Source organism: Entelurus aequoreus, linkage group LG18 (genome assembly GCF_033978785.1).
Source record: "Entelurus aequoreus isolate RoL-2023_Sb linkage group LG18, RoL_Eaeq_v1.1, whole genome shotgun sequence".
Lineage (NCBI taxonomy): Eukaryota > Metazoa > Chordata > Actinopteri > Syngnathiformes > Syngnathidae > Entelurus > Entelurus aequoreus.
The window spans coordinates 20,403,380-20,419,487 of record NC_084748.1 but is presented as its reverse complement, the minus strand read 5'-3'; the positions used below and the strand labels follow the sequence as shown (position 1 = coordinate 20,419,487).

General features: G+C 39.3%; 1 protein-coding gene across 2 annotated transcripts in view; it reads left to right on the top strand.

Annotated features, from left to right (window-relative positions):
- The window catches only part of LOC133633929 (multidrug and toxin extrusion protein 1-like), a 147,371-nt gene extending 132,514 nt beyond the window's left edge, over nucleotides 1-14,857 (top strand). For both annotated transcript variants that reach the window (XM_062026747.1, XM_062026748.1), the window contains exons 12-16: nucleotides 12,162-12,231; nucleotides 12,307-12,439; nucleotides 13,370-13,464; nucleotides 13,535-13,598; nucleotides 13,686-14,857. In XM_062026747.1, the coding sequence (XP_061882731.1) occupies nucleotides 12,162-12,231; nucleotides 12,307-12,439; nucleotides 13,370-13,464; nucleotides 13,535-13,598; nucleotides 13,686-13,921 (598 nt within the window). In that variant the 3' untranslated portion in view covers nucleotides 13,922-14,857. The remainder of the gene's footprint in view (nucleotides 1-12,161; nucleotides 12,232-12,306; nucleotides 12,440-13,369; nucleotides 13,465-13,534; nucleotides 13,599-13,685) is intronic.
- Nucleotides 14,858-16,108: the final 1,251 nt, after the last annotated feature.

Genomic DNA, 16,108 nt, shown 5'->3' with positions numbered 1-16,108 from the left:
AATACTTGGACCAACATTGTTAAATCTTTATTTAAACAACATTTGAAAAGTTACAAAGGACTAGTTAGTATTATTTGCAGATGATCTTTGAATCTCAGTAAAACTAAAATAATGTTATTTGGTAACAGTAGAAGAGAAACTCATACACAAATACTAATAGACGGAGTAGACATTGAAAGGGCAAAAGAAAACACAATTTTGGGTGTAATAATAGATGATCACATGGACTAGAAACCTCAAGTAAAAAATCTAATACATGAAGTAGCAAAAAACACATCAATAATGAATAAAGCAAAATATGTTCTGGATCAAAAATCTCTTCATATTCTCTACTGGGCAGCACGGTGGAAGAGGGGTTAGTGCGTCTGCCTCACAATACGAAGGTCCTGAGTAGTCGTGAGTTCAATCCCGGCCTCAGGATCTTTCTCTGTGGAGTTTGCATGTCCTCCCCGTGACTGCGTGGGTTCCCTCCGGGTACTCCGGCTTCCTCCCACCTCCAAAGACATGCACCTGGGGATAGGTTGATTGGCAACACGAAATTGGCCCTAGTGTGTGAATGTGAGTGTGAATGTTGTCTGTCTATCTGTGTTGGCCTTGCGATGAGGTGGCGACTTGTCCAGGGTGTACCCCGCCTTCCGCCCGATTGTAGCTGAGATAGGCTCCAGCACCCCCCGCGACCCCGAAGGGAATAAGCGATAGAAAATGGATGGATGGATTCTCTACTGCTCGCTTGTGTTACTGTAGTGGATTGTCCGAAGCTTAAACAGGCAACAAAAGTAGTTTAGTACAACAAATGTATTTACCCATTATCAGAAGTGCAGGTTGAATTAAGTTGGCCGTGCAGACAGACCACATGTTACTCCGGAGTAAACAAGACACACACAAGCCAAAATCACTGTCGAGTTCCGGTCTTCTGCCATTTTTTATATGTCTCTTGTGCGTCATTGTTTGTTATCTAATGCGTCAATGTCTTTTGGTTATCCCTATCTGTTCCATAACAACTCGAATCCTTTAGACAGTCAACACATTCTGTAGACAGGTTGGCACGACTTAATATTCACTTTTGTCCCACTGGCACAGAATAGAAGAGAAATTAAATGAGCGTACATTCTTATTAGACATGCAATATAGGTCAAAGGTCAGAAATTCTACTACATACCCGCCTTCCAGGGTCTTAAGACCCTGGACCAAAACAATTTCTGATGTAGACCACTAATCTCTACCACAGATAGAGGCAAAAACCTCAATGTTTTTATACGAGGCAAAAATTCCGTCTATGACCCTCCTTCAGAGCGATCGCTGTTACCAGCCTGCAGTAAAACCATCTCACAGAACACAATTAGTGGCCTACCCTTTGATTTAGTAAAGGAATAACAAATACTTTGATCATGAACATTATTGAACATAAATAGATGAATGTATATAGACTTATGACTGTAAGACATTTGCAAAAATATTTTTCCCGGCATTTGCAATGGATGTAGTTACCAATATTGTTAATTACCAATTAATTTTGAACACACAACTGAATTTCGTATGAGTCCATGTTCGATTAGTGCTCGTATACATGGCTCGGTGGTGCCTCAGGCTGGTGGCCTTCCGACACCTCGTTGGGCTTTTGGCTGCCTTGGTGAAGAAAGAGATCCACTCAAACAGCCTGTCTCTGTCTCTTCTTGGGGTGTGGTTCAGTCCATTGGGCAGACTGTGCAATGGCATGTGCGCGCTGGCCGCTTTGGGGAAAACTCAGGTAGAGTTGGAGCTGTGGGGGCTTTGGGGAAGGCTGGGGCAGAGTATGGGGCGTGGGGCTTTGGTCCAGGCCCTCGGCTTGCTTCTAGGCCTCCTTCCACAGCTGCTGGAGTCCCGACGGACACATATTGGCTGGCAACCTTAGTCGTTCTCGTCATCGCTGGCAAGGTGTTGTCTCTCCTCTCGGTTCCTTCCAGTCAGGTATCGGGTGTTGGTCCTGGATTGGCTTTGACCGTGCCCCTCTTAGCGAGTGCGAGGGAATATGGAGTGGCTGCTTCATCCTCAAATCTGCACAGAGGAACTGGCACACAAATTCTACATTTTGCAAACTTACCATTTTGGTCTCATGGTCTTTCCACCTTCCTAGGAAGCTGCTGGTCCTGAGAAGTGCTGATCTTGTGACTGAAGAAGATTAACCTGTTTTCTTAAAATAGGTGCCGTTGTTTGACCTAATCTTTTTGGGGAAACCATGTCGGGATATTAGATCATTCACAAAACATTTAATTACTGAATTGGCACCCTCCTTTGAGGTTGGGGTTGCTTTCGCCAACCACTGCAATTGTCAATCTAAATCATTACGTTCCTTTATCCTTGTACCGGATTGATCATATCGATTAAATAAAACCTCAACACGCTCAAACTTTACCCAATCCAAACTCACCTCCCCCCTCTGTCCCTCTCACAGGGACAGTGTTAGTCGTAGTAATAGTAATAGTAATAGTAATAGTAGTAGTAGTATTAGTAGTTTCAGAAACATCCAAGAAAAAGAAAAGGCAGCTGATAGTCAAGTGCAGCAAGAACAGAGGCGGAGGACAGGTCATGTTTGAGGTCACTGTTCGCTTTTGCAATAGTACTTTGATATTTTACAACACCTAGTGAATTATTGTGGCGACAATAATTCACTAAATAGTTGTATTTAATTTAGTCTATCTATGATGGGACAATGCACAGAAACATTAAGTTCAGAAACAGATATGTTCTGTACCAGATTATATCTAAATAGCTACTTTCCATCTGCAGTCCCTTGCTACCTAAATTAAAGGGATCCAAAAATCAAGCAATACAATTATGACACTAATTAATCATAATAAATATATACATTCATAGTAATTAATAATTAATAAAAAAATAATCATACTGTAGCATGTAATCAGATTAAGAGAAGTCCTAAAATGCCCCTTCATGGACACATACTTAACATACAATACAACCACACCTTATTTACATCATCACACAAAGACAATACATGCTCTTGTTCACATCTGTCATCATTCGTAAAAACAACCAAGATTTTAACAGCCATACCTCACAATCTACTACAAAAATGCTCTCATAGATAAATATAATACTCATTAAATTGATGTGTCAACATAATGCCCATCTTAGTGACCCTCTGAGCAGCCTTGATTGCTCCAAAGCCACTTTTTAATTTCAAATGTTCTATTCCTTTTGTTATAACGTGGAGAAGGCTAATTGGTCTGTACATGTTCTGGTCTTCTTTATTTCCTGCTTTATGGATTTAATCATAGTAGGAGTTTCTCGACGTGGTAGGGAAAGTGTTTTCCGTTATTGATTTATTTATCAATTGTTGTTATACGAGCAATAATACAATCCTTATATGTTTTTAGGAAGATAGTGTCCAACCCATATTTATATATCTCTAGATCGTGAGTCTGATAATGCAGTGAAGATTTTGTTTAACTTTGTTTCATTTGTTAATTCTAAAATTAGTCCATCCTGAATAAATGACAATTATTTGCACTGATTTTGAGGTACTTTTTATTCAGGGTTTGTACAGACTGGATGAAATGTTCATTAAAATTATTACTTATGTCCAGACTGTCTGCGATAGTAGCGCCATTGATATTTAATGTTATAGTGTTGTTTCTTGTTTGCTCTCTTTCCGTAAGTTTGTATCTGGTTTTCCATAACTCTCTATTGTTCCCTTTTGCAGCTTTGATTAATTCTAAGTGAAAGTCAGCCTTAGACTTCCGCATAAACATTGTAACTTTGTTCCTCCAAACTTTTAAATCATACGATCTGTATTTAGACCTGTTATAATTGCTCTTATGAGAGCTGAGTCCTCATGTCTTTATTAGAATCCAATGGTATTTTTATTTTAGCACTCTTCTTTCTGGTTTTGTATTTGTGTATTTACAGATGTTCTCTTTGATTTTTGTCATCCAATTATAATTCTAGTAGGGCTGCTTTTTTATTTGTATCATGTAGAAGCCGTTTATAATATCCTTAAGTTTCTTTCTATGTGTTTTATTTAACCAGTCCAGATTAACGTCCCCCATGACGTTACTTCTTTCATACTATGCTGTTTGAGGATGTCTGAAAATGAATCAAGAAAAATGTCTTTAGCTGTGGTCGGTCGGTATACTACAATTACCTTGAAATACATTTCTGAGGAAAATGTGATTTTAATTTCAACATACTCAAATTGATCTACTTTTAATGTTTTCCCTTTCATAAATCATAATTCCTCCCCCCTTTGTCACTCGATCTGTATTTTCTGTAATCTTGTCCCCCGGGACATTAATTAGAACGAAAGTTGTTGTGGGTTTTAACCATGTCTCTGATAGACACGGTAATCCTATGTGTTTTATTTAACCAGTCCAGATTAACGTCCCCCATGACGTTACTTCTTTCATACTATGCTGTTTGAGGATGTCTGAAAATGAATCAAGAAAAATGTCTTTAGCTGTGGTCGGTCGGTATACTACAATTACCTTGAAATACATTTCTGAGGAAAATGTGATTTTAATTTCAACATACTCAAATTGATCTACTTTTAATGTTTTCCCTTTCATAAATCATAATTCCTCCCCCCTTTGTCACTCGATCTGTATTTTCTGTAATCTTGTCCCCCGGGACATTAATTTGAACGAAAGTTGTTGTGGGTTTTAACCATGTCTCTGATAGACACGGTAATCCGGATTAGAGTCTGACAGTAACTGCTGTATTTGTTCAGTATGTTTCCTGTGGTAGAAAGTTTAATAATGCGGACACGTTTGTCACTGAATACTTTCTACAGACTTCTGTCTCTCTGTGACTTTGTGTATGTAATAAGCAACTACAATTATTTGATATGCTTAAATTTTGTTTTAGCTCAGCTGTTGTGTAGCTGCTAGCTCTTTGTAGCCTACAGCAGGAATGTCCAAATTGAAACCAATAGCTTTGTTTTTAACAGACAACCGAAATAATTGAAAATGTGGTAATTGCGTATCGGTTCAATCAGCGGCAGCTACGCCCTGTTTTATCATTTGACCTAAATTTTTGGTTTAGTAGGCAGGACAGAGAGCAAAGGAACAATGTGGGTCATTAGTTGTCCATCTTATACCATTCTAATTGTTGTAAGGATAGTTCACATGAGCGGCCATACCTTGAGTCCCACCATATATAAGAGTCAAAAGGCTCCTATTATGAGTCGTCTAATTGGTGATCATACACTTTGGCGGTTTGGGTGGCAGGACACACGGACGCACCTCAGTCATCCAGTGCTAGGACAGTTGGAGCAGTCCCCGTCTTCCACTCGTTCCTGGGAGGCGTCCCCAGTAGTTGTCAGCTGATGTCGTGCTGTCAGGCAACATCAGGAAGTTCCTTCTGTGCGGTATTGAATTGTCAGGGCACAGTTCGTAAGCAGGTCATTACAAGGTGTGTGCAGGTTGACCACAAAGGAATGCTTCAAAGATTGTGTTGAACATTGTCCGTTGACACTTATGTCCAGCAGGGGTCTGTTTGTATCCTGCTGTTCGTCCTGCTGTCACACCTGTATTTTTTGTGAGCATGTTCTGGCTACAACTTTGGAGCTTGTCTTGTTCAGAGAAGCTGGCAGTCCCCCGGCTGCACATCCTTTCCACCCTCGCTTGACCTAGCACAACCGTGGCTACCACCCAAGTCCGTCTGTATGGTTTTACGTTTTGTTTAGGTTTTTTCCTCCAGAATTTGGAACTCAAATCATGTACACCCATCGTTTTCATATCCTCTCGGTTAGTTCAATTTTGCATATCACGTTTTAAAATTACAGTCTTAACTATCCCATTAATTGCTAATCAATAACCTTAATTCAAAGATTATACGTACTACTTCATGTGTATTTAAGTACCCTTTTAATTCACTTAAAGATTATCTATAAGTTAATTTAAACTATCATTTGTCTATCAGTAGGCGCGAGCAAGCTGTCATGCTTGCACTCTGACCTCCCGCTGTACGTGATATTCTCCAAAACCAAAGAATGTATTTATTCACGTTTCTCCTTATCTCTCAGCTAAATCTTTTAATCTTTTAACTTTTAACGTCCGCACTGTGTTTATTTTTATTGTCTGCATTTTAATTTTGCTTTTATTTTCTTTCATTTCACTTTGTTGTCTGTGAAGCACTTTGAGTCTGCCCTTTCCTGGAAAAACGCCACACAAACAAAGCTGCCCCGCCTTGCCTTGCCTGTCTCCGACTGGTTATCCAACCTAGTCACAACAAACACACAAGGCCATGCTCTAAGCGCCAGCCCTAATCACACTTCTCGTCTTTTTAACACTTTACATATCGGCTCTTATTCTAATTATTAATGTAGGCTGTTATTTGTAATTATTATTCAACACTATTCACAGCAAACAGTTGTAAAGTTATAGTTATTCGCATTATACTCTCAAAATCTGTAGCTAACTGAAAGCTGTTGAGATTTGGTTTGCCTCCTTCATCTCAGTGGCCTAGTGGTTAGAGTGTCCGCCCTGAGATCGGCAGGTCGCAAGTTCAAAACCCCGGCCGAGTCATACCAAAGACTACAAAAAATTTTGGGAGCCAAATCACCAAAAACTATTCCCGGGCGTATGGTATGGTGTACTGCAATGTCTAAATAAAACTATAAATTACTCCAAACTAAAATGTCAGACTGCACTTTAAAGTTACTTTTATTAAATTAATTTCCAAACTAACCACCACCACAGCAGACATCTTCCTCAATCCTATCCCAATACTCCCATAAATTAGAAAGGTGTTTCACAACAGTGGTTAAGTAGTTATTTTAAGTAATAGATCTCAATATGTAGAAATTAATAAGACTAAATTTGCCCTAGTGTGTGAATGTTGTCTGTCTATCTATCTGTGTTGGCCCTGTGATGAGGTGGCGACCTGTCCAGGGTGCAAAGTCAAATTGTGAAACAAAAATTAAAGTTGAATCAAGTGGAAATTGACAGAGTATATGAACTACATTCTTGAGAATAGTAATTGATCATTAATATGTTGGAAGCCGCATATTGAACATATTAAAGAAAAATATCCAAATCCATTGCTATTCGGTATAAAGTAAAACACATGCTGAATAAGAAATGTCTGCACATGTTATATTATTCATTTATTTTTCCATATGTAATATTGTTTTGAAGTTTGGGGAAATGTTTATAGAAGAAATATAGACCCAATACTTAAACTTAAAAGGCTCATTTCAATATTACACAAAGCATTATTGTTATGATCATACCAATCTATTTTTTATAAGTCATAATGTGTTAAATGTTCAGATAATTTAATTTTAAAACAATGGCAATTATGTTTCCGAGTAAAGAGCCTTCCAGTTTGTATTCTTAGCTTGTTTACATTATGAGGAGAAAACTATCATTTACGGGGGATATTGATTTTTGAAATAGGTCAAGTAAAATAAAATAAAAACACAAATGTATTTCAGTTTTAGTAGTTAAATGATGTACCATCCTCAGTGATGAGCTGAACACATGTAGTTTTTTGTTATGGTTTTGGAGACCCTTGAAAGGTAAAGTTTTTTTAACATTATAAAACATAGTAACAATTACTTTCATCTTTTAACGTTGATGTTCCAGGTAATTTAATGTTCAGTAATTGTATATCATAGGCCTATATAAGCTTTGGCTTCCGCCTATTCTTTTTTTCGGTCATTCTTTTTTCTTTTTTGTTCTGTGTGTAAATGTGTATGATTGTTAATATGTCTAATTTACTGTTAAACTGCTCACACAAATTGGTTAATGGTTGATTATATGACCAAAATAAACTTATTTCATTTATTCATTCATTATCTATCGCACTCATAGTTTTATTCCATTTTGCATGTAATTATTCCTATTGATTTATTCCCCTTTCACTCAAACAACTAAACAAACAAACAAATAAACAAACTTGCAGCTAACCACAATCAACAGCATACCATTTACGAATACCTTCATTTGTCACTTTCTCATCTTATCTTCACTTTCGTTTTCCTTTACAAACAACATCCTGTATCCATCTCTTCCTTACACTTCACCCAATGTTTCTATTTTCTGTTCTCCTAGAAACCATTCACATAACGTAAGGTTATAAACATCCTTTTCCCATATTTTCTCAAACCATCCTCTTCACCCTCAATCTGTTTTTTCACCTGCTCTCTCTTCCTCTCTCTCTCACTTTCTCTCCTTCTCTCACAATACAAACACAATAATCCAAAATAATCAGTCTTATAAAATAATTTTAGCTTTAGATATAATTTAGGGCAGTGGTTTTCAACCTTTCAACCAATGTACCTGTTTGAAATGATAGGTTACTAATATACATTAATGGCCCTGCGATGAGGTGATGACTTGTCCAGGGTGTACCCCGCCTTCCGCCCAAATGCAGCTGAGATAGCCTCCAGCATCCCCCGCGACCCCAAAAGGGAATAAGCGGTAGAAAATGGATGGATGGAGTTGTGGATACCAACATTTTTTTAGTGTTCTGGGAAAACGAGCTAAACAGGTTTATTCTTTTTGTGTGGGTTGGAATGAACTATTAAAATAAATATTACAAAAATTAGTAGCTTTCATCAATTATACTTTTTGTGAAAGTACATAGGAAACTGATTTATAAACTTAATTGGTTCTTGAATAGGCTTCATAAATAGAAAAACATTTATATCGAGGCAAAATTGCTCATGAGAAACAATATAGACCTTAAAAGTTATTACATTTTGAACACAATATAAAGCGCTTTACTGTACTGTATATCAAACAGACGTAACAAGGGGGTGATGGATCAACTTTCCATTTAATGTCAAAGGTAAAAAGAACAAAAAACTAGCTGAACTGTCCTCCTTACGCAGCCGCCTTGCCTACTTGCTTATGGCTGTCCATCGGTTACGATGATGACGTTGCTCCAGTAATGGGTTATTGAGGGGGGTTTTGTATATGCCATTGCATGTGGCTGTGCAGGCCAATGCACGACCCACATGGTTTGTCACATGTGGGGCAGATGTAGTCCACGCTTGAGAGGGGGGCCCCTGCAGCGCGCTGATGTCGCTGTATACGTTGTTGTTTTCTCCTCTCAGTGGTCTGCTCCTGGAGATGAGCAATGCCAGTGTGACTGCAGTTGCGCCAGGTGTGGCGATCAGCAGCCAAAACTTCCAGTGCGGAAGGCTGGATGGCACAGCGCTTCAGGAGGGTTTTTATGTGGTCCTTGTAGAGTTTCCGCTGACCCCCAGGAGACCTACAGCCTTCCTGGAGTTGGCCTTAGAGGATCTGTCGGGAGAGCCTCTGGGGGGGCATGCGGATTACATGCCCCACCCAGCGCAGATGTCTTTGCGCAAGGAACACTTGGATACTGGGTGTTTGGGTCCGGTCATAAATATCCACATGTGGGACTCTGTCCTCCCAGGTCAGACCCAGAATCCGTTGCAGGCAGCGGATGTGGTATCTCTCCAGGATTCTGACGTGCCTTTGGTAAGGGGTCCAGGCTTCCGAGCCGTATAGCAGTGTGAACAGACAAACTACTTTGTAAACAGCTGCTTTAGTGGAAACTGTCAGGTTTCTGTTCAGGAAGACCCTGGTTTTGAGCCTACCGAAGGCAGCAGACGCTAACCCAACACAGACCTGGATGTCATTATCGATGTTACAGGTGGGGGACAGGACGCTTCCTGAGGTAGGTGAAATGTGGAACGATGGTATGAAATCTTAACATTGCAACACATGCCAATACTTTAACTTATAAAGTGCAATTTTAAATTTCCCGCTAAACTTCCGGTTGAAAACTCCTTTGGATGATGACGTATGCGCATGACGTAGCCGGTGAAACAGGTATGGATCCCCCATTGAAGCCAATACAAAATAGCTCTGTTTTCATCTCATTATTCCACAGTATTCTGGACATCTGTGTTGGTGAATCTGTTGCAATTTGTTCATTGCATTATGGAGGAAGAAGCTGAGCAAGCAAAGAAGAAAGTTGTCGGTGCGAAGCGGAGTATTTTGCGAGGGAAGTCAGCAACACAACACAGCCGGTGTTTCATTGTTTACATTCCCGAAAGATGCAGTCAAGATCGAAGAACTCGGACAACAGAGACTCTTACCAGGAGGACTTTGACTTCGATACACAGACGCCTGTAGAGAACTGGGACAACACAGCCTCTTACCAGGATTACTTTGATTTGGATACACAGACGCAGACGCGGTACCGTGAGTACGCAGCTGCGCTTCCGAACATTGATCGCTTGCCCGTACGTGCGTGTCACGTACGTAACTTTGGGTAAATATATAAGCTTTATGAACCTTGGGTTAGGTGAACGGTCCTTTGGGCTGAGTGATTGTGTGTGTTGTGCAGGTGTTTGAATTGTATTGGCGGGTTATATGGGTGGGAGCTAGGAGCTAGGAGCTAGCATAACAAACACCTAGGTGTTTTTATGCTGGATTAATTTGTGGCATATTAAATATAAGCCTGGTTGTGTTGTGGCTAATAGAGTATATATATGTCTTGTGTTTATTTACTGTTGTAGTCATTCCCAGCTGAATATCAGGTCCCACCCGCGCGCTTCCAAACATTTGATCGCTTGCCCGTACGTGCGTGTCATGTACGTAACTTTGGGTAAATATATAAGCTTTATGAACCTTGGGTTAGGTGAACGGTCCTTTGGGCTGGTTGGGTTGTGGCTAATAGAGTGTATATATATGTCTTGTGTTTATTTACTGTTGTAGTCATTCCCAGCTGAATATCAGGTCCCACCCGCCTCTCACAGCATCTTCCCTATCTGAATCGCTTCCACTCCCCACTAGTCCTTCACTTGCACTTTCCTCATCCACAAATCTTTCATCCTCGCTCAAATTAATGGGGAAATCGTCGCTTTCTCGGTCCGAATCGCTCTCACTTCTGGCCGCCATCACTGTAAACAATAGGGAACTTTGCGGAAATGTTCAACTGACTACGTCACGCTACTTCCGGTAGGGGCAAGGCTTTTTTTTGTCAGATACCAAAAGTTGCGATCTTTATCGTCGTTGTTCTATACTAAATCATTTTAGCAAAAATATGGAAATATCGCGAAATGATCAAGTATGACACATAGAATAGATCTGCTATCCCCATTTAAATAAAAACATTTAATTTCAGTAGGCCTTTAAATACAAGTCAATACAATGGGATACTTGTTTTTTTGTGAGTTAGTTAGTTAGCTAGCTACATTCCTCAAAACTTAATTTTATGTTGTTGGTTTTTTTTTTACTAAACTTTAAGGAAATGTCAGAAATGGGATAAGGAACAATTGATTAAATGATGTGCCTGATCCGGATAATTTATTTGCTACCTTAGGTTTACATTATGAGCCTCTACTTTCGTGTGTGTATGCGAGCGGCGCCACAAGGACTAAGACAGTGGAGACTGACAAGAGGCTTCACACCGTTTATTACATTTTTTATAGATAGCTCAAAAGGTTATGAGCACATTTTGATAGGGATTAAATTTTTCGGCTGATCGGATCACTGTCTAGATCAGGCCTGGGCAATTATTTTGACTCGGGCCAAATTTAGAGAAAAAAACCTGTCTGGGGCTGGTATATCTTATTTTAGGAACACTAATACAAAACCTCACAATAATGTCTGATTGAATGCTAAAAACGTTATGACAGACCACCTTAAAAAACGGAATGGAATTTAAAAATGTTTTACTGAATGGGACACCCAGAATGTACATGAAAATAAAGAATGTGTGATTTACAATATTAACTATGAACGATAAAACACTGAATATTGACAACATATGAACGTCACACCCCCTCTCGATCGACATATTTTACAATCAAGCGAAACGCAATAAAAATGCAACAAACAGCGAAATATGAACGCAAAGGGTAAAAAAAAAAAACACCTACAATCTGATATATCACTAAGCTATAGAACTTTGTTGTAAAAATCTCCGATCCTCGTCTGTCCTTGACAACCGCGTTTCAGGCTGGCCGCTCTGGAAACACTCTGTGGAAACGCTCCACCACCCACACTGCTTGGTGCCTCATCTGAGCTTAACGCATGCGGCCCCCGGTCCTTAATTTGCCCAGGTCTGGTCTAGATTGAGCACTTTTTTATTATTGAGAATTAGGGCCTGACTGAGGTAAGTGCTCTCCAAGTGTTTTTCTAGGTTTTTTTGTTATGTTTTTATGTTACATTTTTTTCCAGAGAAATTTTGAAGAGGGTTGCTGATGTAGTGATGATTCTCAGCTTCATGCATCTCGCTGATGCTGTTGCGGTGAGAAACACATTCCTGTGATACATTTGAAACATTGGAAGTGAGCCCAGAGTAACCCTGCACTGATCACTACAGGGAGTGAGTGGAGGTGCCATTCGAGGAGCGGGGAAACAAAAGATTGGCGCTGCATGTAATCTGGTGGGATACTACATCATTGGCCTTCCCATCGGTGTGTCCTTGATGTTTGCAGCAGGAATGGGCATCATAGGTAAGAGGTAACCATTCCAATGTATGCACCGTAAGGGCCTGTCTACTAATGGTTTGCGTATATTAAAATGTGTACAAACTTGATAGCACGCCAGACCACTAAGCTCATGCTCAGAAGATTGCGTCTCTTAAATGAGCAAACTAAGGAGCGCAATTCATTCAGCATGTTTGTCTCCATGTACTGTAGATGCAAAATATTTGTTGATTATCAGAAAGGCCAAAACACTAGGAGGAGGAAATGCAAATATAATCATTTAGCGCTGATTTGTCAAGACTAAAACTGTTCTCTGGCCGCTGTTTGGTGCCTATATATAGCACATCTGAAATGTCTGTCCATGATCCAGACAGTTAAGAGAGAAAATATGCTGTCTGTTTGTATGTCATCATATTGGGGCTGTCAGAAAAAACATGACATATCGTCTATTCAGCAATATCATTTTAGAATTTTGTATCTGCTGAAAGACGTGAGTTGATTAAAACACATTAATTTATATTTGTTTTGGTGTCTGCTGTCATTTGTTGAAATGGTGTTCATTTTGTCATGTAAGAAATATCTGTAAAAATGTTGAATATGTATTTTCTTGCATCTGGATCGTTCCAGACATACCATCTCAACCCGGCAGTGCCTCCTAGAGTGCACCTTCAGCATGCTAAATGTAGGATCTGTTGTATAAATTATGCTTCTGTATAGACCAAAAAAGGTGGTTCATATTATATGTGTGTGCTGTATGTCAACAACATGACGAAACACCACACAAATGTTGAGAGAAATGAGCATGCAAAATCCATATTTAATTATTGCGGTAAACACAAATTTTGCACATTGTTATCGATTGTACAATCGTGGCACTTGTAATTTGGATCTTAGTAGATCAGGCCCTTAAAGTTTTGCTATCACGGTTTGCTCAACGCTTCTGTCATTTCTTCACAGGATTTTGGACAGGACTTACTGTTTGTGTGTTGATGCAGTCTATTTTCTTCATCATATTTTTGTATAAGCTTGATTGGAAGAAGGTTGCTGAAGAGGTGTGTAATGAGATTCCCAGAAACATGTGTCACCTAAATTAAATTATTCCACTTTAATGTCTTTGATCAGGCACTCTTGAGAGCTGGAGTCCAGGTCAAGGTTGATCAGGACATGTCCCCAATGAAAGATTTAGGCAAGTACAGGTGTACAAATGCCACCAAATAATTTGGCCATGAAGTTCAAACACTCTAACTAAACGCTTATATGATTGATTTTCCAGACTCGAACCCCGAACTGGGTAAGGCTAATGACACGGCATTCAGTTGTGAGAGCGCTGAAGAGGACCACAACCCCCAAGAGTTTCCTGACCAACATAAATTTGGAATCACCATAGTTGGAGATGTTCTCTCACTACCACAGCTGCTGTTACGCCGTGGCTTGACTTTATTTTTAATGGTTGTCATCCTTGTGGTCGGAATCTTAGCCAATCAATTTTTCACTGAAAGGCTGAAATGATTCTTTGCCTGGTTTGATTGCTCAATCATCTCCTAAAGCAGTGGTTCTCAACTGCTTTGATTGGGGACCAGAGGTGGGTAGAGTAGCCAGAAATTGTACTCAAGTAAGAGTACTGTTACTTTAGAGATTTATTACTCAAGTAGAAGTAAGGAGTAGTCACCCAAATATTTAATTGAGTAAAAGTAAAAAGTATGTTGTGAAAAAACTACTCAAGTACTGAGTAACTGATGAGTAACCTGTTCGTTTAATGATGACGAACAGGTAATGCACAAAAACATAAAAATAGCAATGAGCAAATTCAGAGCCAGGAATATCTCTTAAGCAACTAAAACAATAATATATATTAAATAATAATTTATTAACATGAAAAAATTAAGGCAAATTGAGCCACAATAACTTAACAGCACCATAGGCTCTGTAGGCAGAGATTACAAAGGAAAATAACAAGTTAGCCTTTACGCAAACCATAAACTGGTTACGCTGCACGTTGGGCTGCACGTGGCTTTGGAGCAATCAAAGCTGCTCACACAGTCACTAAGGTGGGCAAATTGTTTGACATGTCAACTTAATGTGTATTATATTTATCCATGAGAGCATTTTCGTTGTAAATTGTGAGGTGTGTCAGTTAAAATCAAGGTTGTTTTTACAAATGATGACAAATGTGAACAAGAGCATGTATTGTCTTTGTGTGATGATGTAAATGAGGTGTGGTTGTATTGTATATTAAGTATGTGTCCATTAAAGGGCATTTTATGACTTTTTTCTTAATACTTGTGTATGATTTTATTGTCATAGATTTATTGCATGATTTTTGTATCCCTTTAATTTAGGTAGCCAGGGACTGCAGATGGAAATTACCATATTTAGCTAAATCTGGTACAGAACATATCTGTCTTTGAGCTTAATGTTTCTGTGCATTGTTCCTTCAAATAAAGACTAAACTAACTAAACCTGGGAAAACACTGTGCACTTCTAATTGGTGTTTCTATGCATGCGTGTGTGGGTGTGTGTGCGACTGTGCGTGTCTGTGAGGCTGCAGTGCGTTAATAAATGTCCCCACACGATGTACATTTGACAGTGATTCATAGCAGGGAAGCTAACATCAGCCTACGGTGACAGCCAAAATATCTACTAATGTTACTTACCGCGATGTGCTTCCTCAAATGTGACGTTGAGTTCATGTAAGCTTAAGCTTGTTGTTGTTTTAATTTTCAGCGGCGGTCACATGACCAGCCGGTCATGTGACCCCCTGGCTCTGTTTGATTGGTGAAACAGAGACATACGTCACCAGTGACTGCATTTGATTGGTGAAACGGAGTGAAACGTCACCAGTGACTGTATTTCATTGGTGAAACGCAGGCATGCGATAGATCCTACTTTGAAGGTCTGTCTGACAAACCAAAACAAACAAAGCGTACATTAACAGATCGATAAAAATCAGTAGCGAGTAGCGAGCTGAATGTAGATAAATGGAGTGGAGTAAAAGTAGTGATTCTTCTCTATGAATATACTCAAGTAAAAGTATGTGGCATTAAAACTACTCTTAGAAGTACAATTTATCCCAAAAGTTACTCAAGTAGATGTAACAGAGTAAATGTGGTGCGTTACTACCCACCTCTGTTGGGGACCTACCATCACTCCTAATGACAAGCAGCCACCCAAATGGTGGATAATTTTACAACTCAAAAAACATTTACCGTATTTTTTGGACTATAAGGCGCACTTAAAATCTTTTCATTTTCTCATTGATTGATTGATTGATTGAGACTTTTATTAGTAGGTTGCACAGTGAAGTACATATTCCGTACAATTGATCACTAAATGGTAACACCCGAATAAGTTTTTCAACTTGTTTAAGTCGGGGTCCACTTAAATTGATTCAAAAATCAACAGTGCACATTATAACCCAGTGCGCCTAATGTACGGAATAATTCTATAAGAGATACGTGTAGACTGCAATATAACGCCAGTAAACAACATCAAAACTTTGAATGTTCCATTGAAAATAAAGAACATTACACACGGCACTCAAAAATCTGTCAAAATGTTTTAGTATGACTTTGAAGCCGCACCGCTTGATGCATTGTCGGCCCATTACAGCTACCGTAGTCAGAGTCATGATGTGTGTATTAGGACCGCAAAATGGTACCCATTGGCTGACATATTATCTAACGTTTTGTTTCATAA